General features: G+C 41.1%; 1 protein-coding gene across 2 annotated transcripts in view; it reads left to right on the top strand.

Annotated features, from left to right (window-relative positions):
• The window catches only part of si:ch211-168d1.3 (ras and Rab interactor 2), a 54512-nt gene that overhangs the window by 23542 nt on the left and 3877 nt on the right, over window positions 1-27093 (top strand). Inside the window, exons 5-10 of one of the 2 annotated variants that reach the window (XM_039769217.1) lie at window positions 2313-2404; window positions 19596-20134; window positions 20952-21453; window positions 24241-24546; window positions 25692-25823; window positions 25914-26080. In XM_039769217.1, the coding sequence (XP_039625151.1) occupies window positions 2313-2404; window positions 19596-20134; window positions 20952-21453; window positions 24241-24546; window positions 25692-25823; window positions 25914-26080 (1738 nt within the window). Of the gene's footprint in view, window positions 1-2312; window positions 2405-9639; window positions 9906-19595; window positions 20135-20951; window positions 21454-24240; window positions 24547-25691; window positions 25824-25913; window positions 26081-27093 lie in introns of those variants that run through there. The other variant, XM_039769218.1, reaches the window with a different exon arrangement.

The following is a 27093-nucleotide window of genomic DNA, read 5'->3' as shown; positions in this document are numbered from 1 at the left end:
AGACTTATGGATGATCAAAACTTCTCGTAACTTTAAACCAATTTCCAGGCTGAATTTGTGTTTTACAAATCCCGATTTTTGCATAAGAAATGGCTGACACACATTTTCAAGTGTAAGTGAGTTTTATAAATGAGGCTTTAGGTTGGTAAAAACAAAAAAAAAGTAGATCACTCAATCAGTCAGTCAGTCATCGTCCAACCCGCTATATCCTAACTACAGGGTCACGGGGGTCTGCTGGAGCCAATCCCAGCTAACACAGGGTGCAAGGCAGGAAACACTGCAGGACACACACACACTAGGGACATTTAGGATCGCCAATGCACCTAACTTGCATGTCTTTGGACTGTGGGAGGAAACCCACACAGACACAGGAAGAACATGCAAACTCCATGCAGGGAGGACCCAGGAAGTGAACCCAGGTCTCCTTACTGCGAGGCAGCAGCGCTACCCACTGCGCCACCGTTAAGTAGATGACTTCAACACTTAAATACCTTACTGAACATGACTTGCAAACCACACATGTGTAGCACAATAGCCTCCCTAGACCTACAGTTCAAGCTGAGACGAGTTCACAGTGAGTCACTGGTGGCAAAATGAACTCCGAACTTTATGGATTCACATCCAGTACTATACTTAGTAAGCCACACTGCCTCCAGGAGTCGGTTTTTGCACGATGTGCCATACCTTCTGCCTCCTTATTATGTGTTTAATAACAGACATCTTTGCAGAAGGCCTCTGCCCTTACTTGATACAGTGCTAGTACAGCAGCACTGAGTCTACAACAAGTAGGCTAAATAATGAAGTTTATTTACATTGCTTGATCGGTTAATAATAACGCATGCCAGGGACTGTGCCAATGTCTTAAACTATTTTTCTGTCTGCTTGGATTTTTAGTAATTAGTATTTTTCCTTGATAAAACATGTTTTCACACCAACACAAAATGTGCACGTTTACAGTGCCATTAAAATGTTTCAATGTCCACATTATATTACTCAAAAAAGTTACAGTGAGTTAGTGCAGAAAACAGTACTGGGTTCAAATCCTTGGCTGACGGCTGGCTGAGTTTGTGTGTTTTCTCTGTGCTAGGGTGACTGGTGGCTACTACTGTATATTTTGTGTCACTTCTGCTCCCTAAAGGTGTCAGGAACTGTCCTCTACATGTTTTGGGGTTACCCCTTTGTCACTCTGTATTGAATGTCTACCTCAAACCCTTCCTCATTCTGTCTTAATCCAGTCCTGCAGGGGTTGTTATTGCTGAGTATCACTGCCACCAAGATGGCACTGGCCTCTCACTGGAAGGCCTCTTTCTGTTTGCTGATTCTTCATGAGTTCTTGAAGTTGGGGATAAATGAAATATCAGGACCCAATATCAGGAAATGGCTCTTAGACACCAGTTTTGTGGATGACTGGACGTCTGGTGGTGATAACAGTAGCTCACAGTCCTTGTGGCATTTTCTTTTGGGGTTTGGCCATCATCTCTGAATGCATGCAGGTTTCATTCAGTCATCATTCCTATTTTTTGCATTTCTTTTTCATATGTGGTAGGGATGGGAGGTTATTTTCTTATTTTAATTGCATACGTTCCTATTCCTTTATGTATTTTCTTTATTCGCTTAAAAAAATGATCACAGCTCTAGTTTGGACTTGTTCCCTCACTGGAGTTGGTTCATGTTTTGTACCTGATGCTGCTGGGATGGGCTATGGCCTGTGTGTCCTAGAGCTAGAGACTGGGGCTGATGTTTCCATCAGACAGGGGCAGATTTACAATCAGGGCATTTTAGATACACACCCTGGGGCTCATGATGGCAAGTGGCCATTTTTCCAATCCCACCCTCCACTTGATAAAAAAATTGAGAATACATTTGCCAAAATGATGACCCCCCACCCAAATTGATTAAAGAATTGAGGATCCGCATCTCAAAGGGATCACCCGCATTTGATTAAATGATCGACTATTTGTGCACTGCTGGCACGACCAAGGGGGGCTCCCCCTCGATTGCTTAAGTGACAGAGAAACACCATACTGAATGAAACAGCCCAATGTCCACTCACTGCATTGTTAACAGTAGGATCAACTCTCTGTTGAGGAGCTAAGTCACCTAGGGTCCTGCAGGTGTCTTAATCCAGCCATGTTTTGCCATTGATTGGACTGCTTTGGAATGAACTCTATAATCTTATTAGACATCTGTAAATGTTGTCAGCGAATGGGTCAGCTTTGGGGTCAGTCCACATTTCTTCAAATTTTGTTCTTTGCACTTGCATTTAAAGCCCTAACTTGCTCTCCACCCTAAAATGAAGTTTTCTTTTTTAGGGATGTTTTGCCTTTCCCCCTTATTTTGCCTGAAGCCATTGCAAAAGCGACGTCTCACAAACAACTGGAGGCAATCTCGCACATGGGAGTAGGTGAGTGTCATAACATGCTTGAGTGAATGGACGGAAACAACCTACTGTATAACATCACTTCACGCTGCTCGCTTTTCAATTAAAACCAAGTGCAAAAAGGCAGATTCATCTTTTTCAAGGATGCAGAAGGTTCCTTCTCAGTTTGTAAACCCTGTGAGCAAAGGACTGCCTCGTCTTCTTTGTCAGTGAATTAGTGAATTAACAGATACTGGCTTTGAAACTGGCTGCCAGTAAGTCAGTCCAAGTTCAGTTCATTATTCATCCAAATGGAACAACTAAGTTTTTCCTAAAAATGCAAGCAAAAGACATAAAAATGATAACAGTTCACTTCTTTCCCAGAAATAAAAAATGAATAACATATGTGTCACTGTCACCAAGATTAAATTCAATGGAAAGGGTAAAAATAGCTGTGCTGCATGCCTACTGGAAACTGGGGATTTTTTTGTTGTTGTTTTTTTAGTTAGTATTTGCTGGTCTTAGTTCACAAAATCACAAATATTACTGGATTGATGCAAACATAAATAACTAAATATAGTAAAAAAAAAACCAAAAACAACTCACTACCAGACCATTAAAAAAAGCAGTGATATCTCTGAGCCCGGGTTATGAATCAGTTCTTTCTGATAAACTAGAAGTCCTGGGGGAAGCACCCAATTGGGCCTTATTTATTAAAAATCTTAAGAATGTATTGTTCAGTAGAATGTGCGTCATTAAGGGCAGATCACATATGCACACCGCAGTAGTACACCGGTAAACTAATTTTGATTCTTTTACATAAAATGAGGTTACGTATTTGAATATTCTTGTTTACCATGGCACTAGAAGTGGTGTGGTGTTGTATGTTGGTCAAACAAACAAGTGAGAATTTCACTGTGACAAAACTATTATTACTTCTCCACCCAGGAGCCTATGTGTGTCATCAGAACTTTAGAACAGTCTAGACGAGAACAGGTCATTCAGCCCAACAAAGCTCAGCAGTCCTATACACTTAATATCAAGTCCATCCATCCATCCAATCCGCTATATACTAACTACAGGGTCACGGGGGTCTGCTGGAGCCAGTCCCAGCCAACACAGGGCGCAAGGCAGGAAACAAACCCCAGGCAGGGCACCAGCCCACCGCAGGGCGCACACACACACCCACCCACACACCAAGCACACACTAGGGACAATTCAGGATCACCAATACACCTAATCTGCATGTGTTTGGACTATGGGAGGAAACCAGAGTACCCGGAGGAAACCCACGCAGACATGGGGAGAACATGCAATCTCTACGCAGGGAGGACCCAGGAAGCGAACCCAGGTCTCCTAACTGCGAGGCAGCAGTGCTACCACTGTGTCACCATGCCGCCCTTAATATTAAGTTGAGTTAAGTTGAGTCTACCGCAGTTCTTCGTAGCTTATTCTTAAGTGTCTATGCTTCTCTATGTGGAGAAAAACATCCTTATGTTTGTGCCAAATTTACCATTAACAAGTTTCCAATTGTGTTGTGTTTTTGATGAATTAATTTTAAAATAACAGTCTCGATTCCCTTCATTCACTAATTTTCAACACTTCAATAATGTCACCTTTTAATGTCCTTCTGTTTAAACAGCCAAATGCCACACTTTACCTGAAAAGGTTTGCTTCTTTAATACTGAATGTTGTAAATAGAATGTTGGGCATAAGTTCAATTATTAATGGGTAGCCTTACTTCTAATAGGTATGGGGGCACAGGACTATCTGTTTGATTACTGATCAGTTTTGTACAGTGACGTGCGATGAGATTCATGGCTGGTGAGGCACTGGCTCCTTCCGAGTCAGATTTACAAATATATGAACCCAAAAGAGTAGCTTATTCACTACTCAATTGGCAGCCTGCACATTGACTACTGGTTATGTTTCATATCGCATCAGCAGTCTTTACATACACATAGGTAAGGTGCATATTTGGCTATGAAAGATCGTTACATTTATAGCGGTGAGAGAGAGCACATTTGCTCTGCACCTTCCATGTGTTCTAAACTTGCCGTTGCAATTCCACAATTCATACTCATTCAATACAAATGAAAGTATAGAGTAGTGTACAAAAAAAAAACGGACTTCAATTTTGGCCTTAATTGAAATTTTTAGTTGTTTTTAAAAGCTTTTAATTCTGATGCTTTAATCAATTTTAATGCAGACTGTTATAACTGGATAACAAGAAAAACAAAAGCATATTTTATTTAAAGTCAAAAAATTTAGTTGTCCCTTAGTTTGAAGCAAACCTTTTAGCTCCAGCGTTGGTCTTCCGTTATTTATCACTTCCTGTTTTGACTGAAAGTCCAGTTGTGAGAAATCATTAAGGTTAGATATATAATCTTCCATTTTGGCAGTCAGTCGGAATAAAAAATAAAAATAAACGGACCGTCTGCAGTGCACCTGACTTTCTGATATCGCTAACTTATTTTAGAAGAACAGCAGCAACAAGCACCTGTTGAGCTCACATCCGCCCCCTTCAGTGCGGCACGGTACTGTCTGCCTCTCCTTGTGCCTTTCCACTGTGGTTTTATGTCCGATCAGCAAGACTAGATATGTCACACACATTCATTAAAGATATTAGCCGGACTGTGGAAAGTCAGGGTGTATAATAAACGTGTCTGCAAACATTATATTAGCGACATACAGAGAGACAGCAACAGGCACGTGCCAATTGCATGCACCAACCCAGTGTGTGAGGGACAGCACAGTCCGAGGTAAGGTGAGGTTTGTCGCTGCCGCACCTCATGTTTCTCTCCTGTATTTGAACAGGAAATGCTCAAAGTCAGCGATTTTGACTATAAAAATGATTGGAATCATAAGAAAACAAATGTATAGCATAGACCAGTGGACATATTTATGTTATCATTATTAGTTTTTGTACTTTTGATGATGATGCCTCCCCTGGTTTTGAAGTGGGTGGATATTTACTGATTATTCTGTAGGCAGTCCAGCTCAGGGACTGGTAGTGTGGAGTTTGTTTCTCCTCCTTGTGTCTGTGCATCAATGCTCTATTATGCTTCTCATATCTCAAACTGAATGTCAGACCTTCCTGCTGTTCAACAGCCACCCCTTGGTCAACAGTCACGTGTTGACCGCCATCACTATTGCCACACACAGTAGTGAGCACTGATGGAGAATGGTGGCTACAGATCTCCAGTTCAGCATCCTATATTCACAATATTAAAATCACACGACTGCCTTTATCAGGACTGTTGAATTAATTTGGAGAGCTCTCTTTTATTGGATCATTTTTTGGTATTGCTAAGTGTATATTTTGCCTTTTTGTGACAATTTTACTTGTTCTTTTCATTGATGCACTGAAGAGTTATGATGATATAAATAACTATGGCAAGCTTGATTAACATTAAATTGAAATGCATTTTAGATATCTCAAATTAAATTACAGATATCTAAAAATGCATTTATTTTAAGATATCTGAAAAGCATTTTATGATATATCAAATAGATTTCAAGATATCTTGAAATGATATGCTATACATTTCGAGATATCTCAAAGTCACTTCCTGTAAAATTTTCTATTCTTTCAATGGGACTTCCTGTCTATTTTAAGATATCTGAAAATGAATTTGAGATATATTAAAATGAGTAGGAGTTATTTTAGGATATCTCAAAATAAAATTAAGATATCTTAAAAAGCATTTAAGAAAACTTAAAATTCACTGTTGTTTGAGATATCTAAAATACATTTGTAGATATGTAAAATTCATTTCATCCTATCTTAAAATGGGTCTCTGCTCCATTTCAGATATCTTACAATATACAGTTTTTCTAGATATCTCAAGTTGCATTTCAAGATATCTAAAATACATTTTCAGATATCTTTAAAAAGACACTTAATTATTTCAAGATATCTCAAAAGCATTTTCAGATATCTACAACACAAATTAAGATATCTGAAATACATTTCCAGATATCTCAAAATCACTTCCTGTTCATTTTAAGGTATCTCAAATACATTGTAAGATATCTTATAATAAACAGGATGTCCCATTGAAAGAATAGGAAATTATTCTGAGATACATTAAAATGAAATTTAAGATATGTGAAAATTCATTTGAAGATATCTTGAATTGCAGGCACAGTTATTTTGAGATATTTGAAAATGTATTTGAGATGTCTTGAAATCTGTTCGATATATCTCAAAATGTATTGCAGATATCCATCCATCCATCCATCCATTTTCTAACCCGCTGAATCCGAATACAGGGTCACGGGGGTCTGCTGGAGCCAATCCCAGCCAACACAGGGCACAAGGTAGGAACCAATCCTGGGCAGGGTGCCAACCCACCGCAGGACACACACAAACACACCCACACACCAAGCACACACTAGGGCCAATTTAGAATCGCCAATCCACCTAACCTGCATGTCTTAGGATTGTGGGAGGAAACCGGAGCGCCCGGAGGAAACCCACGCAGACACGGGGAGAACATGCAAACTCCACGCAGTGAGGACCCGGGAAGCGAACCCGGGTCTCCTAACTGCGAGGCAGCAGTGCTACCACTGCACCACCGTGCCGCCCTATTGCAGATATCTTAAAATGTAAAGGAAATTATTTTAATATATCTCAATGTGAGTTTCAGAGATCTTAAAAAGTAAGTTACATTTTACGATATCTGAAATTCATTTTGAGGTATCTCTAAATGTTAATTTGGCTTGCCATAAATAACTTAAACTAAGGGTGCCGTGGTGACACTGCTGCCTTACAGTTTCAGAGTTCTGGTTTGAATCCTGGCCTAATCACTGTTGGCATTCACACACTCTCTACACGTCTGTGTCATTTTGTTGCTTTGGATGCTCCCAAGTTGCTCCCATGTCCTCTTAAAGTCATGCAGACATACATGCATTCTCAGACCCAGTTAATCAAGTTGAGGGTCTTGCTGAGCCAAAGCTCAGTAACACTGGGCACATAGCAAAAATCAACTTTTGACCGGGCACACATACCCACACTGAGGCAACATAGTATTGTCTGTTATTCTAACATGCATGTCTTTGAGATGTGTGAAGAACACATGATTGCTAGATGGAAAATGTAAACTATGGACCATGACCAAATGTGGGCTCTGAACCCCTGAACTATGAGGATACCCACTGCACCAAAAGACTATGTGTTAGGTCCATCAGGAATGGGTATAAGTGTACCCTGTGAAGGTTTATCCTGTAAAGAGCTGGCCACTGTGCTATAGTTATGTACATAAGTATTTGGACAATGTTGCGATTCTCTTTTTTTTGTGATCAAATTTTTATTAATGAAGTATAAATTATAAACAATTGTAACAGCTGACAGAATGGTACATTATAATATAGCAATAAAACACCCACCCCCAACCCAGGACAGTGACACAATTTTCATCATTTTTGCTTTATGCATCACCACAATGGATATGAAATGAAGAAATAATTAGATGATTAAAGTGTGGGCTTTCAGCATTAATTCAAGGGGTTTAACAGAAATATTGTATGAGCAATTTAGGAATGACAGCCATTTTTTTCTGATAGCCCCTACCCTTTCCAGGGCTCAAAAGTATTTGGACATTTGAATGACAAGCTGTTCCATAGCTGGGTGTGAGCAGGTCGCTCATTACTTCATTAACAATTAGGCAGGTAAGAAGTCTGGAATTTGATGCCAAGTGTGGAATTTGCATTTGGAAGCTGTCACTGTGAACTCTCAATATGAAGTCCAAAGGGCTGTTCATGCAAGTGAAAAAAGGCCATCATTTGGGAGAGGAAACAAAACAAACCCATCCTAGAGTTAGCAGAAACACCAGGAGTGATCAAATCAGCTATCAGGTACATTCTTAAAGAGAAGAACCACACTGGTGGGCTTAGCAACTCCAGAAGGCCTGGACAACCATGGAAGATAACTGTGCTGGATGATCACAGAATTAATTCCTTGGTGAAGAAAAAACAATTCACAACATTTAGCCAAACCAAGAACACAGTGTAGGAGGTAGGCCTGTCATTGCCAAAGCCTAGACTCAAGAGAAAACTTCACAAAAGGAAATACAGGGGGTTTATCACAAGGTGCAAACCACTGGTAATCCTGAAGCATAGGAAGGATAGACTTTGCCAAAAATATACACAAATATAAAAAATATCAACTTTGGGACAGTTTTCTTTAGACAAATGAAATTAAGACAAGTATATGTACCAAGGGATGGATAAATAAGAGTATGGAGAAGAGAAGGAACAGTTCATGATCTGTAGCAAACCATATCATCTGTGAAACATAGTGCAGCCAGTGATGTAGCATGGGCATACGTGACCGATGGAAGTGGGTCACTGGTGTTTGTTGATGATATGACTGCTGGCAAAAGTTGCAGGATGATTTCCGAAGTGTACTGGGCTATGTCTTCTGCTCGGATTCGGGCAAATGCTGCAAAAACGATAGGACGATGCTTCACATTACAGATGAGCCAAAACATATGACAGAAAACTAAGGAAAAGAAATGGAATATTCTCCAATGGCAAAGTCAATCAACTGACCTAACCCAATTGGACATGCATGTCACTTGATGTCGACAAACCTGAAGGCAGAAAGTCCAACGAACAAGCAGCAACTGAAGGCAGCTGCAGTAAAGGCCTGCCAAAGCATTAGTAGGGTCGAAACCCAGCATTTGGAGAAGGCCATGGGTTCCAGACTTCAGGTAGCCATTGACTGCAAAGGATTTTCAATCAGGTATTGAAAATGATCGTGATATTCGTGATTATGTTAGTCTGTCCAAATACTTTTGAGCCTCTAAAATGGGATGACCATGTAAGAAAATAACTGTCTTTTCCAGATGGCTCATACAATGATTTTGTTAAATGCCTTAAATTAAAACTGCAAGTGTACACTTCAATCACATCTTGATTACTTCATTTCAAACCCATTGTGGTGGAGCACAGGGCCAAAATAATGAAAATGATATCACTGTCCAAATACTAGCTGTATAATAGCTGCCCTTGCCATGAAACTGGGTAAGCAGGTTAGAAAATGGATGGTGGGAGGATCTGTTTGACATGGCTCAAAATCACAGACTTGTTAATATAAGAAAGAAAGGCAAAAGCTGGTTTCAGGGATCCGGTTTAGGAGGATAAGTAACCACATTGCCCAAGATCCAGACTTGTGAGCATTGAAAGGGTTAAGCTCGCTGAGATTGTGTGTGTTTTTTTGTTTTGTTTTGTTTTTTAGTCAGAACAATTTATAATTATTGTTTGTCAGGAGTTTTCCCACAGAAGACATGTTAGCCCTCTGGCAGCTCGACCTGCATGAGTGCTTCCACGCCTCTGAGCTCAGTCAACATAAAACATTTCATGGATTATGATTCTGGCAGGGTTACTCTTTCATTCTTTTCTACCCATTTGCTGCTTTGTCCTAATCAGCTAACTGTGTGGCTTCACCAGTACAGTAGCTACCATAGACGTGACTCCTGAACTCTGTGAACTCAAATGAACATCAGCACCCTCAAAACAGGGACGCATCAACGCAGAGCAGGTAATGTTCTTTCTTTCTTTCATTTATTTATTCATTCATTTTCTTAACTTACTCCAAAAGACAGTGATGGGGTAAGAGAACATATTGTAGCAACTTTGAGAATAGAAGCAGCTCGAATTCTGGATGGCACACTCACCTCAACTCGGTCCAATTTAGAGTAACCAATCAATTGTACTTGACTTTTACATGTGGGGAAAACGCCGACAGTAAGCAGAAATAACAAGTGCGAGTGATCATACACATGAGGAGAACATGCAGCCTTCACACAGACAGAGCCAGCGTGGAAATGTGGCCAACAGTCATTGCAGTCATCCTGAATGTTCTGAGTGTTCAATCACAAGAAGTGTGATGTTAAAGTGACATTAGGTAATCGTATTAGGTGACTAATGAGAGAGGTTACAAGCAGAACATGCTTAACAATTGTCTCTCTATTATAATAAAATAAATCCTTGGACGAGACGTAACTTTTATTAGAGAGTTACTTTCACGTCCCATGAGACGAGACTTTGTGCCAAGAGATTTAACCACGCCCGGGACCGGAAATAAAAGACAAAGAGTAGATGACAAAGTAGAACATCGTAAAGAGGTTCAAAAACGTTGGCATGATACACATGCAGAGCAGGTTAGAGATAATGAAAGTCTCAAAAAAATGATAGTAAAGATCGCATTAGTGCAAACAAGTGGAAATTATTACTCAGTGAAATAACAGAACAGCGAAAAGAGACTGAATATATGGACACAGGTGATATGACAGATGTATGTAGATATTGTTTGGATTTAAACTTTAAGTCAGAGACTTGTAGATCATCTAATTCATGTTTCCATCAGGGAAAAGTAGTGTTTCTACACAATGAAGAGGCGTATCCGCGAGAATTAAAAGATTTGTTGCTTGGTGAAAATGAAATCCACATACGCAAGTGGCAGAGACGTGAAGTTAGTGGTGCGTATTGCCGATTGGGGGGGTTGGTGAGTGAAGCGGGCAGGGAGAAAAGCCCCCTAGATTTAAAGAATATTAAGATTTGAGATGTACATTAGTTTAAAAGGAATTAGCTTTCTGTTTTTTTCTGAAGGAGACTTAAAAACTAACATTCAAGTTGTATTTGCAATTCGACTGTATACAGATTTGCAGTCACTCGCCTCAAATAATAATAACGTAGCTATGTAACTGAGATAATACTGGACACTCTATAACAGCTAAACAGCACCACTAAGTGTTAATAATAAAAGAAAAAAAATAAGAAGTGCACAACAAAGAAAACCAGAGATCAGATTGTGTGGCCTCTGGGGTAACATGCAGAGTGGATCTCCAGGACGTTCAGTGAGTTCAAAATGTAGGACTGGGTGGGCGCTTTATTTTTATACACACAGAGGACACGTAGTGAATCTGCCTGCCATCATCCTGACAAATTCTTGACATAGAGGGGCTGGGAGCATGCACTGGATCCAAATTAAAATTAGTTGGTTTGTTATGGAATGGAGGACAATTATTTCTGTTTCTAGTTTAACACATAATTACAAACAACTATGAGAACAACACCTCGCACCCCCAGAAAAAACATCATACACACGTTAAGAACCAATGCTGAACAGTAACTGTTCATTATGCCATGGCAATCATACTGATGAGAAGCCACCCTAATGAAAGGGTAAGTGTATGTGTGCCTGTCTGTATGTTCATCCATTTTTTTATAAATCCAAAAGATGGTGCACCATAAATGTTTTCAGTAATGAAATGCATTCCATTTTGTCATTCCAACAGATGGTGTATCACAAATATTAACACTGCTTTTACGAATCCCATACCAAATAGCACATAACAGAAACATATGCATTCCATTTGTCACTCTAACAGATGGTGTATAGCAAACATTTACACTGCTTTTATTAATCCCACACCAAATAGAATATAACAGAAACATATGCATTGCACAGGTGGCGCAGTGGTAGTGCTGCTGCTTTGCATTAAGGAGACTGTGGAAGATTGTGGGTTTGCTTCCCGGTTCCTCCCTGTGTGGATAGCGTTTTGAGTACTGAGAAAAGCACTATATAAATGTAATGAATTATTATTATTGCATTTGTCATTCCAACAGATGGTACATCACAAACATTAACACCACTTTTATGAATCTCATATCAAATATAATACAAAAGAAACATATGTGTTACATTTGTCATTCCAACAGATGAGACATCACAAACATTTGTAATAATGCATTTTATTACTACAAAAGTTTGTGATGCACCATCTGTTGGAATGAAAAATGCAATGCATTTTACTACTACATGCATTACAAAATAGTTCCAATAGATCTTGCTCTGCAAATGTTAATGTTACTTAGATTTCAACCTGTCTTAGACAGGGAGCAGAGCTAGTATCTTAAAAACAGTTAAGACAAAAACATCAAATTTACTCAAAATATTTCCAAAAATTGAAAGGAACCAGTCTGGAAGTCCCAGCCAGCTGGTGTGTATACAGTTACATGTCTAGACGTCTTTGCAAGAAGATATTTAGTTTAAATCGGTGACAGCAAGTGAGTGAAATAGAGAGAAAAACTCCATTTAAAATAAAAAATTAAATGAAGAGATTCTCGCTGCAGGCATCTTATGAGTAAAACCAAATGAATGTCAACAAACAATAAAATTATCAGCTCATCAATTAAACAGCTGGAACTTGGAATATATGGCAGCAAAAGTGGAAAAAATAACAGAGAAGGCAATTAAGTAAAATGAAATTTACGTCTTTTTTTGGTGGCTTTCCAGTGTTCATTATTTGAGTTTTATTTGCTTGTGTGTGTTAATTACGAACACACCCAGCATGTTTAGTGTCCTTAAAATACGCTGTCACCCACTATAAAAGCCAGAATATATTTTTGCTGTCAAAGCAGACCAAGGCTGCCCTCTCTCTCACTGCCCAGGAGCCTTTGCCTTGGACACAGAGGGGTTTCCCTTGAGTCAGAGCTAAGCGATGCTCCTTTTCCAGTCATCTGACAATTCTGATTCTTAACAGTCTCTGGGGCTTTTACATTTTATTATTATATCAGACTAATACTGAAAATAATTGCATTTCTTTAAACTGTCAGGTGGGCATGGCAGCTCATTAGATACAAAATGCCATCGATGACATTATTTGTTGGGCAAGGCGAGTGACCCTGAAGTTACGAATGTGAGGCTGACAGACTCCAAGTCACAAACTGGGGTCACTCTGATCAAGTCACATGGCAGGTGTTTTCATGTGCCAAGCGCTGCCACTAAAGGTTTGGATTACATATAAACTTCACCGGAAAAATCAAATTCTAAAAAAGGCAGGATGTTCACATAAGAGTTTTATATTTTTTGACCAATAAACCGGTGAAAAACTTAAGACAGGACAAGTTCTTAGCAATCTTCAGCAGTGAACCACAATGACCAACCATATTGTACGGCTACAAATCGGAAACCGCACAGAATGGAGCAATAGACATGTCTGTCAGCCGCCATTTCATCCTAAGGCGAGGCGTTTAGATTCGTCTCAATGTAAAGCTAGCTTTGCATGATTCAGATTGAACTCAGCCCCGGGTTCCATTCTCATACATGTGTAATTAAAATCAGTTTAAGAGTCCTCCTTGAGAAAACTGCAATTTGTTTATTGATAATTCTAACCCTAACCTAATCATAAGGGTACTCACCCAGAGAGGTATTTGTCCCTCAATTTCCAGGGCTAGATGTACATAACCCAATTTTTCATTGCTTATTAGCATAAAACATATTAGCAAGGAGTTTAATTTTTATTATTATAAAAAGACAGTTTAGTAAAATACACTCAAACAGCTTTACAACGGTTGGAGGATTGGAATATAAACAGAGCACTCTGATTGGTTCAACCACCAAAATGGAGTCTATTTGAACCATTCCTTCGACAGCCTTAAATGATGCAAGAAACACTCGGATTGTTAGGAAGCAAACGCCAAACACTCATAAAAAAAGATCTCAACTCGGATATGGAGTGCTTAGGAAAAATACGAAATAACTGAATTGTTCTCACTGGCCTAACAGTGCAGGATGACTTTTAAAATATAAGTTGGCTCATCACTTCTGCCACTGAAGAAGTCTTGTCAGGTGAAAATGATGGTGTGGCCCTCAGCTTAACATGTAATAAGAGGCAATTTCAACCAAAAAACATGATTGGCTACTTAAAGAAAGAGTGCACACTCAAGACGGGACATGGGTTCAACAGAGAAGTAAAAATCATAAAAGCTCAGGGAGGAGAGTGCATGGGAACAAGGGAGGCGTTTGGTCTCTTTTAAAATTCACAGTTTAAAATAATCCTGTCCAAATTATTGTGTGCCTCAAGTGCTCAAAGATACTAAACTCCTCCAGACTTTTATCTAAAGCAGGACTAGAGAGTCTTGGCAGGTTCATGACAGTGACACTCTTAATGTACTCCGCTGTACAATAAAATGAGAATGAACCTATTGGGGCGTTTTTCCATTTAAATTCAGTAGGATCAGATGACAGAGAATTCTTATTAACGCAACTGAGATTGCACAGGTGGTGAACCAGCTAAGGGACGGAAAGGCTGCAGGGATCTGTGGTATTCGGGGTGAACTTCTCCAGGCTGGTGGTAAGGCTGCCCTCTTGGCATTGCAAGCAATCTTTGCTTCCATTTGGGAAACTGGCATCATCCCAACTGACTGGAAAATGGGACTTGTCATTGCTATCTGGAAAGGGAAGGGTGATTGCCTGGACTGCATTAAGTACAGGGGGATAACTGTGCTCTCGGTGCCGGGTAAGGTCCTTGCTAGGGTCGTCCTCAATAGGATCCATGATCACTTGCTCACCTACCAGCAACTGGAACAGTCTGGTTTTTACGCCTAAGACGTCTACCACACGTCGACCGCATCCTGGCACCCAGGGTTCTCATGGAGTGCAAATGTGAATATCAGCAGAGTTTCTTTACAGCCTTTGTTGATTTTCACAAAGCGTTCAACTCAGTTGATCGAGCTGCCCTGTGGGACATCCTGAAGATTCGCAGGATCCCCATGAGGTAGCTGGATATCATGGCCGGCCTGTACACTGGTACTGTGAGTGCTGTGCACAGTGGAGGCAGGACCTCTGTGTTTTTCTCAGTTGATTCTGGGGTTTGTCAGAGATGTGTTCTGCTCCTACTCTGTTCAATACTTGTATGGACTGGGTGTTGGGCAAGGTCATGGGGTCCAGCGGCTGTGGGGCATCTGTTGGTGAAGAAAGTTCATGGATCTTGACTTTGCTGACGATGCTGTGATCTTCGCGGAGTCAATGGAGGCTCTGATCGGGGCACTCGAGAGACTGAGCGAGGAGTCTGAGTGTCTGGGCTTGCGAGTGTTCTGGATAAAAACCAAACTCCAGGGCTTTAATGACCTCTCAGCAGTGTGTATGTTTGCAGAGAGAGTGTTGACCTCGTCGAGAGGTTTACTTACCTTGGCAGTGACATTCATGTCTTCATGTCTCTGGTGACTCTTTCTATGAAGTCAGTAGATGGATTGGGAGAGCATGGAGGGTCATGAGGTCACTGGAAAGGGGTGTGTGACGCTCCTGATATTTATGCAAAAGGACAAAGGTCCAAGTCTTTAGAGTCCTGGTGCTTCCTGTCTTGCTATATGGTTGTGAGACATGGACGCTATCCAGTGATCTGAGACGAAGACTGGACTCCTTTGGTACTGTGTCTCTCCGTTGGTTAGACTTTGTGTTGAATGAGCGGTTGCTCATGGAGTCCCAAATGAGGCACATTACCTGCATTATGAGGGAGCATCAGTTACGGCACTACGGCCATGTGGCACGTTTCGCCGAGGGTGATCCAGCTCATAGGATCCTCATTATTGGGGACCCGAGTGACTGGACCAGGCCAAGGGGTCAGGCACGTAACACCTGGCTGCAGCAGATATAGGGTCATTTCAGGAGGGTGGGATTGGACTGCGGGTCTGCCTGGAAGGTTGCCAAACAGGATCCCGAGTTGTTTCGCATTGTACCAGTGCATGCTCCCCAACTTGACTTGACTTGACATAAGCTTAGAGGCCCTGAAGTCCACACCCTGCTTAATGGAACAACTGTCTATCCACTGTCTGCAGCTGAGTTCCAGGGATCCAAGGTCTATCCCAGTAGTACTGAGAACAAGTCAGCAATGCATTCCTGAGAGATCCCAGTCAACTCCTACTGGAGCAATCCAGAGTTGTATGTCACCCTACTGTGTTTGTGCAGAAGGAATACTGAAGTACCTAAAGACAGAACGCTAGGCATGTTCACACAGACGGCCCCTGTATTAGAAACTGAACCCGGGTGCCTCCAGCTTAGAGGCAGCAGCGCCAATCTCTGCTCTTTAAATGGGATTTTACTGTAACTGGGGCTGACCAAACACTCATGACCAGCAGACTCCATTTGTTTTAATTTCAGAAGGTGCTTTGGCTGCGTTGGGCTGGTGCCCTGCCCGGGGTTTGACTCCTGCCTTGCATCCTGTGTTGGCTGGGATTGGCTTCAGCAGACCCCTGTGACCCTGTAGATAGGATATAGCGGGTTGGATAATGGATGGATGGAGGTGCTTTGGTCTTCCCAATCTTGTAGGTTACAATTGCAAGCAGGTGATTTGAACTAAAGATGCTGTCATTGACAGGAAAGTCAGGCGTCCACCAGCTCTTAACCAAATGGACACGAAGGCATTAAGAATCAGGCAGATTTCAGTTGAGTTACATAACAGCTTTTTAGAAGAAAGATGATGAGATCACTAAAGAGGAATGGAACTCCAGAGGTGTCTTTGTCACCCTTTTAAGTAAATATCATTAAACAAAACCTTGAAACCATAATCAGCACTAATCCATCAACTCTAATGACGTATGCTGCCATTTATTTGTGCTAAGAATCCCTTTAATATTTGTCTACCCTCTCTTAAATGAAGTGCTACCATTAATCAGGCAGACCAGTTGGCAATCGTATCCTGAAGGCATGACTAAAATGCTGGCATGTTTGATCATTAAAATAGTTTCAAATAATTAATCCAAACTCTGAAGACTTCCTTCCAAGAAAAGCAAGCTAACTGACATGCCCAGAAATGCCAAGGCTCTTTTTGTTCTCTACAGATTTAATCATCATGGAGCAAGTGGTGAATTTATTGACTTGAAAACTAACTGCTTGGGCAGTACCCAGATTATACATTTCATATAGCTGCGTACATTTCTTGTTTGCATGCAACACGCTTGTATTTTCTTATCCCTGATGCATCCAAGGCAACTTATCACAAGGCTGGCACCTTCTGTCAAGTCATACTTAGTAACGACATTCTCTAAACGAAACTGTTTTTGTGTATTGACACAGGCTGCTGTCCTGGCAGCAGTGACACGCCTTTAAGGTGCTTGTCAGACAGCAAGCAAAGGACAAAATGGTTTTGTTTAACTCATTCACAGAGAGGAGGGGGAATGGAAAAGAACTCACGGAGCCCCGCTGGGTCAATGAATTGTTCACTTTTGCCCTGTCATCTCTGCTCTTAGCTGTTGCTGAGCTTGGTGGCCGCACTTGACTTGACCCGTCTCACTGGCCTTCTGACCTTTTTAGCCAAACAGAATGATTCAAAGGACATTGCATGGGCCCCTCTTGAAAAACCATCTTGGAAAACTTACAAGCTTTTTGCACAAGGTAACATTAATTAGGAAATCAAATGTATTTATTTCCAGCAAGGGGTGTGTCCTTGGAGGTATGTCAAGTACAGCCATGGGCAAGAAAGACCAAGGCAAGCTGGAGCACGTCTATACTGTGCTTCCACTGACTTGAGAGGACCTGGGAATTTCCCAGAAGTACCTGTCAGGAAGACATTATTAACTTACTACTTTCTGTCATTGTTTCTGTGCATTGTGAACTTTTGTTTTACAATTGTTTCTAAATTTATTTGTATTTCACTGATGTGCTTACATCACCATTTTGTACTCTTAGGCTTCATGGGCACCGACATTTTGTGTGTCTTTTCACTATCGTACTGCATGGTTGCTAATTATTTGATGAACGTGACATGTGACCTATGACATGATGGCAGCCATGATATATTAAATGGCTGCTCATATTAAGCAAATGTTCAAACTTTTTAAGACTTTTACAAAGTATTTCTGGAGCAACTTAAAACATTTAATTAGGAAAATAAATAAATAAATTAGGAAAATAATGATGGTGTTTTTTTCCTTACTTATAATTCTAATTTGACTTTTGATGAAGGATTTAACAATTCTTTGTGTATTGACCCATGATATGAACCTGAAATTGAACGTGACTGGACTCACCATTCAGTCCAGCTTGAACACTGACAGTATGTGGAGACTGCTCTTAAGAAATAGGATGGCTGACCCTGCAGGTTTCTACTATCAGACCACCTACCAGACGAACATTGGAGTTGGGGATGCAGCTATTCATCAGCTCGAGGGGGGCTTATTCTCACCTGGACAACACTGGCCGCACTACAAGAATTATGGTTTTTGATTTCTCCAGCACCTTCAATACCATTGAGCCATCCCTGTTACGATGTAAACTATGAGATATGCAGGTAGATGAGCTTATGGTGTCCTGGATAAGGGGCTATCTGTCAGGCAGACCCCAGTTTGTGAGACTCAAGGACTGTGTGTGTTTCTGAAATGGATGTGAACAACACTGGAGCACCACAAGGAACAGTCCTGTCTACTTTTTCTCTTCACTCTGTACATTTTAGACTACAAATATAACACCAGGCCATGTCACTTGCAGAGATTCTCAGATGACACTGCAATTATATGGTGTATTAATAAAGAGGATTAGACGGAGTAGAGGAGTCAAGTGGAGAAGTTTGTTTCATGATGTAAAGAGAACTGTCAGCATCTTAACATCAGCAAAAACAAGGAACTGGTTACTGACTTCTGACACACTAAAGAACCACTATTTCTGGTCACTATTCAAGGAGTGGATGAGAGGTGATCCACTCCTGCAAGTACTTGGGGATCCACATCAATGACAGGCTTGACTGGTCTTGGAACACAGAGGAACTATAGAACAAAAGGCAGAGCAAGCTCTGTTTCTGAGGAGACTGTGTTCCTTTAATGTGAGAACTGACATCCTTCACATTTTGTCTACAATACTGGCAAGTGGGATTTTCTACTTTGTGGTGTGCTGGGCTGGTAATACCACTTCAAGTGAGGCCCAACAAACAAACCAGCTAATTAAAAAGGCAAGCTCGGTTATAGGAATGCACTCTGGATACCCTGGAGGTCGCAGCAAAGAGAGGATTAAAACAAAACTGAGTGAAAAATGCAGCCCATCCTCTCTCTGTGATGCACTAACACAGAGGATGTTCAGCCAATGAATTATTCAGTAGAAGTGTAATCAAGAAACCAACAGCAATATGCCTGTGTGATGCCTCACAGTGACTTTTAGTCATTCTAGATAGATAGATAGAAAAGTACTCTATACAATATGATAGATAGATAGATAGATAGATAGATAGATAGATAGATAGATAGATAGATAGATAGATAGATAGATAGATAGAAAAGCACTTTATACAATATGATAGCTCGAATGATCAATCAGGTTCTCTCTGTAAAAGCAGCTTGGTGATCACAGCAGATATTGATAGAACCCCACATAAGATCAGTGTGCAGGGCATCTGATGAACAATCACTCTGTAGGGTCTTCATAACCAAAGTCCTTTTTACTTTTTTACCTTTGCAGAATTTTGGAGTTCGCCCTTAAATTTCCGAGGACCACGCAGTGCCCCAAGCCCTCCAGACCTGCCTCCAATTCATCCTGCAGACTGTTGCACTCCGCAGGAAAACACCACCGTATTTAATGAATTCTGTCAGCTCCATACGCGCAGTCCCTTTGAATTAGACTGTGGCACAGGACAGGGGGCCCTCTGTTTCATCAATCCTCTCTTTTTGCAAGAACAGCAAGGCAAAGGTGCTCTGCTGAAGCGCAACCAGTTCAAACGAAGCTTCAAGGTGCGCGTTTCCACCGAGAACTCGAGTCCCCTTTCCCCGCCTGCTATGCCACCTCCTCCACCGCCTCTGCTAAAAAAAGAGAAAAGCTCGACTGGGAGAGGAAATCCAGCAACATGTAGTGAAGAAGATTCAGAGTACATGCTTCCCTGTGTTGCCTTTGCAAGAAAGGCCAGTTACAACCTGGGGGACGTGACTGGATTTTCCAAAGGGTTGCCTCTTTCACCAACTGCTGAGGAGGAAGACTATCAGATGCCCAAAATTCTTCAACAGGTAATAAAAAAGCTATCCAATATTGTTCAGCAGGCAGTGTTTAAGCCTGTACTGCTCGGGTGTCAGATTCTGAATTTAGACTCAAATTTCTTCCTGTAAAGTTGACTGACATTATTTTGCTGTGTAAGGAATGTGTTCATTGCAACTCATAGGGTTCCAGCAGATTTGAGCAGATGAAAAAATGGAGAGAGATTGCTGGTACAATTCTGATGAACATGTACAGTAGGAACATACTGTACATTCAAATACGCCTTGGATTGCTATCCATTTATTCATTGGTTAAAACTCAGGGATGAGAGGAGCTCAGTAGCCACTAGAGGGCTTTCTGATATATATGGACCAATAGATTCAAGAGGTAGCCCCTAACTCACAGTGATTCCTGGACCTTGCTGAAGGCCACTGCTAGAAAATGACTTGAACAGTAGGTGGTGAACTTAGCGAAGGCTTAGTGGAGGCAAGCAAGACAGATGAGAGGTGAGGAAGAGAGAGCTTTGTGACACTGTGAGGTGGTAAATGGAGACATCATACCACTGGACACAAAGTTCATGTCTAGGAAGTCCTAGAGAAGTAGCGGGATGCATTTTGTTTTATCTGGTCTTTATTAATTTGAGGCTGCCCTATGAACAATCCTCCCGTTTGAGTTTTAAACAATAAGCATGCCATTTTTCCATGGATACTGCTGACATTATTTTGTTTTCAGAGAGACAAAACAGAATGCTTTCTTATTACAACAGTTAATTTCTAGTATGGGTTGACCCCTTTATGAACCCATAAAAATTTCCTGTTTACTTATAGTATTTACCCGGTTCTACCACAGGAAAGTAATAAAGATGTCCCTGAAAAGCTGCCACCTGCTATTCCCGGAGATGAAGATCTAGTCCTGATGTTAGATCAAGGACAGGCGCCATCTCTGAATGAACTGGACAGCTGCAGCTCAATGAGCAGTCTGGAGGAAGTAGAAGAGAGTGTAGAGAGACCCCCTCTCACCCGTGGCACCAGTTCTCCAACTCTGCCAACTCCCAGACATCGCCCAAACATGTCGGCATTGCGAAAGATGAGTGAGGTGCTCTATTCCTTCTTTGCTCCTGAAAAGCGAATTGCCCGACTGGTAGAGGATTTATCCCGGGACCGGCGGACAACGTTTGGCATGCTGGTACAAGACTTTCTAACTCTGCAGAGGGAGAGCCGTGAGGAATATGCCTCCAGTGGAGCTATGCTGCAGGCTGTGCGAGGGTTCATCAATGAGGCCAAGAGCTTGCTGCTGGACTGTGGGGAGCTGGAGCCACCCATTGAAACACTTCTTCCAGATGAGGATAACGGTATGACACTTGCTTTTGAAGTCTTTAATGTCTACTTTCGGTTCTTTTATCACTATGTGCTCTAGAGTATCTATCTATTATAAAGAGACATGACTTTCTCAGAGAGATACTTTCAAGTCCTGTGAGATGAGACTTTGTGCCAAGAGATTTAACCATGCCCAGGGCCGGAAATAAAAGACAAATAGTAGATGACAAAGTAGAACTTCATAAAGAATTCAAAAATGTTGGTGCGATACACATGCAGAGCAGGTTAGAGATAATGGAAGTAGGAAAATTCGAAAGTGTCAAAAAAAAAACGATAGTAAAGATCACAAATGGAAATTATTACTCGATGAAATAACGAAACAGCAAAAACAGATCAAATATATTGTTCAGATTTAAACTTTAAGTCGGAGACTTGTAGATTGTCTAATTTGTGTTACCATCAGGGAAAAGTAGTGTTTCTTCCCAATGAAGAGGTCTATCCACGAGAAATAAAAGATTTGTTGTTTGGTGAACATGAAATCCAGATACGCTGTTACGCTTGGGTCACAGAGTTGCACAGATATACAGGAGATTTTAGAGACAGAAACGTCATTCAGACACTTCCAACAAACATACTGTAAGTCTCTTTCAGGAGTGAATCGAGCTCTGTGTTTAGTCGGAGGGGACAGTTCCATCTCTCAATTAAAAGAATAGAAAATCGTCCTCTTCATAGGGGCGCATCCTGGGAGCGGGACCCCCAACAGGAACAAAGGATGTCTGGGGAAGGAGAGAGACAAGGCAGTGAGACAAAAGGACAGCTGCTGTACAGGGTTTTAAATGTTCAAATCGCTGCACGAGATGCAGCTCACGTGGCACGGCGGCAGCAGCAGCTGATCGAGTAAAGAGGAGGGAAAAAAAAAACTATTTGTTTCCCATTGTATCACAGTTTAAGAGAGGGTTTCAGAGGAGTGACCACGTCTCCTTGGGGTGCGTTCAGAGCTCTTCTCAACGTGAGCGGCAGAGACGCAAAGTGGCTGAGGGTTGGCGAGCAAAGCGAGCGCCGCCTAGTATGTTATAAAATAATAACTACCATGAAACAAAGGATATCAGTTAACAACCAGATTTACTAGCAGCTAAATTCACTCATTTATAACAAACCAGTGTGGAGAGCTAATTAACCTAATGTGCATGCTGGGTCATCAGTCCACCACTGGGTACACAAACAGCTGTTAACGTGAGGCCACCAATTAAAATAATGTGTACATGTGAAGAAAACTCAAACAGGAGAACATGCCAATGTCACACAAAGAGTGGCCAGGCTAAGATTCAAACTCCAAACTCTGAAGTTGGGAGTAAGAATACCGTAGATCGTCCATCTTATTTTGTTCATTAGGAATTACATTAATAATCCAAACCTGTCTTCCAGTCATTATCTGAAAGACAGCGGGGAATCCACAACAAGGGCCAGCTTGTTCCAGGGTCTTCCATTATCTTCAGTGTAAAAACCTCAACTTCTCCCACTCTGTGCTTCTGTCTGCTTAATGGCACTCAGGGTTCCTAGGGTGGGAGCCCATCCCAGGAGAAATGGGTGCAACGCAGGTGTCAGGATCTAAAGTTTAACCTGCTCAACTTTGCTTTGACTTCTGTCCATTTATTATGTAGAATACATTTTCATGATTTGCTTTAATTTTCTTCTCAGTTGTTGATCGCTGATGATTTTACTTGTTATTGCTAGGTGCGCACACAGCACCACGTCTGACACCATGGCATTTGACAAGTATGTTAAAAAATAAAGGAAAGGGTTTCAAATATATTCTTTAACATTTCAGAAATTTACTGGTATATTTAAGTGACTTTTAATTTAGTTTTTTTCCCATTTACCAAAGACACTTGTCAATACCATCAGGGAATTCCTGGTCCACACCCTAGGGTCCGTGATGGCAAGTGGCCCTTTCAACTTACAACAACAGAACCCCCACCCAGAGCGAGGAGCTGTTCGGGTGCTGAAATGAATTATCAAAAGTGAGATCACATCTCTGTTAGGGAACTCTAGTCATTAAATCATCCAGGGGCCTGTGGGAGTCTTAATCCATCTTTGATTCAGTGTTCTGAATTACACTCCCATTAGCACCTCTGTGTTTCATTCCATTTGAAAGGAGCTTCTGCTAATCACAAAAACTGTTAGATTAGTTCATTGATAAGGACATGATCCAAATGGTTATAAGAGCAGGAGCCCATTTTGTGTTGATTACATGGCACACTCACCACACTCACTCATTCAAGGCCAGTTGACAGTCTGACAATTAACTTAAGTCACATTTTGAGAATGTTGGAGGAAAACCCACACAGGCACGAGCCAGCGTCAAGATTTAAACCAGGGACAGTTCAGGTGTGAGCCAGCAGCACTAACCTGTGCTCCACTCCAGGAAATCATTTTTTTTATAATGAAAATGGCTAATACATGTGAGGAGTGTATTTGAAAGAAGCACCTTTGGAACCTTCAGATCCTGATGGTATTGCATAAACATCAGGGAAGTGGAAAATGATGGCCATTGGCCTGCCCTTATCAAAACTTTTCCTATGTTTTATGATAGTGAAGAATTAGCTGTATAGTATTGTATGCAAAATGATGGTGCTGCTGATTGTTAAGTTAGTTGTTTAGTTGTTAAGATTGTTAGTTAAGGTGACTAATGAATAAAAAGCCTGATTTGGTTGATTTAACTGTTACAGCAGTTGTATCAAAATAGGCTCAGGTGATAAAGACAAACCGATAAAGGTAAGCCTGCCATTCAGCTGTTCACCACTGTCATTTTCCTTCAACAGAGTTTGTGCTTGAAAAGGCCCTCTACCGCTGCATTTTAAAGCCCTTGAAGGCTCACATTGACATACGTCTGAGGACATTTCATACCGACGATGGTTCCCTGCAGATGATGAAGAACAGTCTGCAAATGAGCCAGGAAGGAGCTCTAAAGCGCTTTGAGGTTAAAGTGCCAGTCCCAAACTCCCATGGAATTGAAAGAGTTCGTCAGAAGCTCACCACCATGCAGAAGGCCTATTCTCCTATTGACAAAATCATCCTGCTGTTACAAGCCTGCAAGTGCATATATACTGCCATGAGGTCTGGATCTGGTGAGTGGTGCTACATCTGTCATGTCTGGCCAGTCTCTATGCATGGTTCTCCAAGTTATTCGTCTGCTGTATACTGTAGTATATAACAGTTCCCTGTCACAGACACCCTTCTAGTTTATGTCTCTCTCTGGTGGTTTACTGCTGTGCCTTTTAGTTGATAATGCCCGTTGGTTTGAGATATGCCCCTATACAAGCGTCTTTCACTTTTGGCTAGAAACTATTTTCCAACTTTAAAAGTATATATGAAGACAGTTAAGGATGAGATCAATCAATAAGATGACTCTGACTGCATCATAAATACAACAGTAAAAGATCACCAGGGCGTTAACGTTTTTGTGGTTGTGAAAATGTCAAAGGGAAGGGGTGCGGTTTCATAAGATTACACCCATATGATGTGACGAGCAATCGGTTAGTACGTCCTGAAAGGCACTTGCTTGCTACCTGCCATTCCCTAATGCCGCAGTAAAATGCTGGAAGTCAAATGCTGATCCCTCAGATCTAACATGGCTTGCACAGACTTTGTGAGCATTGACAGGTTCTTGACACCCACAATGCCCATTCTTGTGCCAATATAGTGAAGGTGAAACACTGGCTCGTCCGGTTTAACATTTCCTCTGTGTTGTGGCCTCAATAACGTTGCAAGTATACAATCTGTAAGGAGAACCCCCATCTGCCAGACAAACATTACTTGAACTGGAATCATAAAATGATATATGGACAGCAACAAGGTAAAGTAGAACTCATCTCTGACAATTGTACTGTGTGCGGCTAAGTACTTGTAAAATATTAAAAAGGGCGTTATATTAAATAGGCTGTGTACCTTTGTGTTTGGTAGCAGAAAAGTGGACATCAGGAGTCTATCTGGATTCCTAAAGATTTGATGTATTGGTAATTCACATTTACACATCCTAGATGAACTGGTAGAACAATGAAGCTATCATCACCTTTTATGTCCACAATAAAGGAGAAATGGTGTTCTCTTTACCTTTAAAACCTCTTTATCTCTATGACCAGTTTTAGTTAGTGGCTCATGACTGCAATTTATCAAGGGGTTTGTCAACAATAAGAACTACTGTACATCAGCTTCATGTTCACTTTGACTACGGCTTTGTGCAATTTCTCACACCACAATTTTTCTCTTCCAGGGAGTGACCATGGAGCAGATGAGTTCCTGCCAGCTCTGTCCTATGTCCTAGTGCAATGTAACATGCCCGACCTTCCTCAGCAAGTGGAGTACATGATGGAGTTACTCGAGCCCTCCCTATTGACAGGCGAAGGTAAGCAACAGCTCATGTTTAGGGCACACAGGTTAAAGCCCAAGACTGTACTGATCCTTTGTCCCTTATATCATTTTCACTATTCTGCAGGTGGCTACTACCTAACAAGTGTGTATGCCAGTTTGTGCCTAATACAATCACCCCCTGAAGTCCAACCCAAATGTTTACTCACACAGGAGATGCGTGAATCTATCAAGCAGTGGTCAAAACGCAGGGGGACTGAGGCCAACAATTTAAGAGCTACACGGGACAGCCAGGTAAACAGCGAACGTCACGATGGCCATGCTGTACATGAAGTTGTTCATATTGTGTAGAAAATTTGAGGATCGGTTTCCTTGAACATCCTTGATATAGAATTTCAAGTTCCTATATCGTTATCATCATAATAAGGATTTTGTTTTTTACAAAATTGTTTTGGTCAGAGGAGTTGCACCTCCATAGCATTGGGTGCAAAGCAGAAGCTAACACTGGGCACATCACACACATCTGGAAAAAACTAAAGTTGCTTTTGTCCTTATCACATACGTCTTTAACTTCACATAAACACCAAATGTCAGTTTCCCCTTGGGATTAATAAAGTATCTATCTATCTATCTATCTATCTATCTATCTATCTATCTATCTATCTATCTATCTATCTAAATAGGCTGAAACTTAAATACAGGAGAAATAAAGCTGCGGTGCTAAACACTATGTTATTTATGAATTAAGAAAGAAGCTCCAGCAGACCCCCGTGACCCTGTGTTCGGATTAAACAGGTTGGAAAATGGATGGAGGGATAGGAAAAAATAGATGAATAGAATTAGGGATACAATAAACATTTATACTTTCCAACATTTTCAAATGAAAAATTGAAAGGATTTGATGGATTTAGATATTTTAGAAATTCGCTTCTTTCTCGAGTGATGTCTCTTGTGCCTCTGAGTCTGCGTCTCATGAATAGATCAAAAAAAGTGCAAACAAATCTGGCACTCTTATTTCAATTCTGAAACGCTAGACCCCATTCTTTTGAACAAGATAAGCTCATGGGAATATTTTCTTTTAAGCCAGTTTAGGATGAATGGCTACAGTATTTGGGGTGCAGCAGTGTGTTCAGGTGACTGAATGGTGTGCTGTAACTGGTCAATTGGACTTTGGCAAAGCAATGTAACATGTAACTCTAAGTTCCATGTAGCGTCAGGGTTACAAAATCGATTCCAGGACTAACATCTTGTACATCCTGCTTTCATTACTCCATAGGTATGATCAGGTATTCCTTTAAAGTTAGTAT

This window comes from Polypterus senegalus, chromosome 11 (assembly GCF_016835505.1).
Source record: "Polypterus senegalus isolate Bchr_013 chromosome 11, ASM1683550v1, whole genome shotgun sequence".
NCBI lineage: Eukaryota > Metazoa > Chordata > Cladistia > Polypteriformes > Polypteridae > Polypterus > Polypterus senegalus.
Note: the sequence above shows the minus strand (reverse complement) of the source record. Positions and strands in the feature narration are given on the sequence as shown.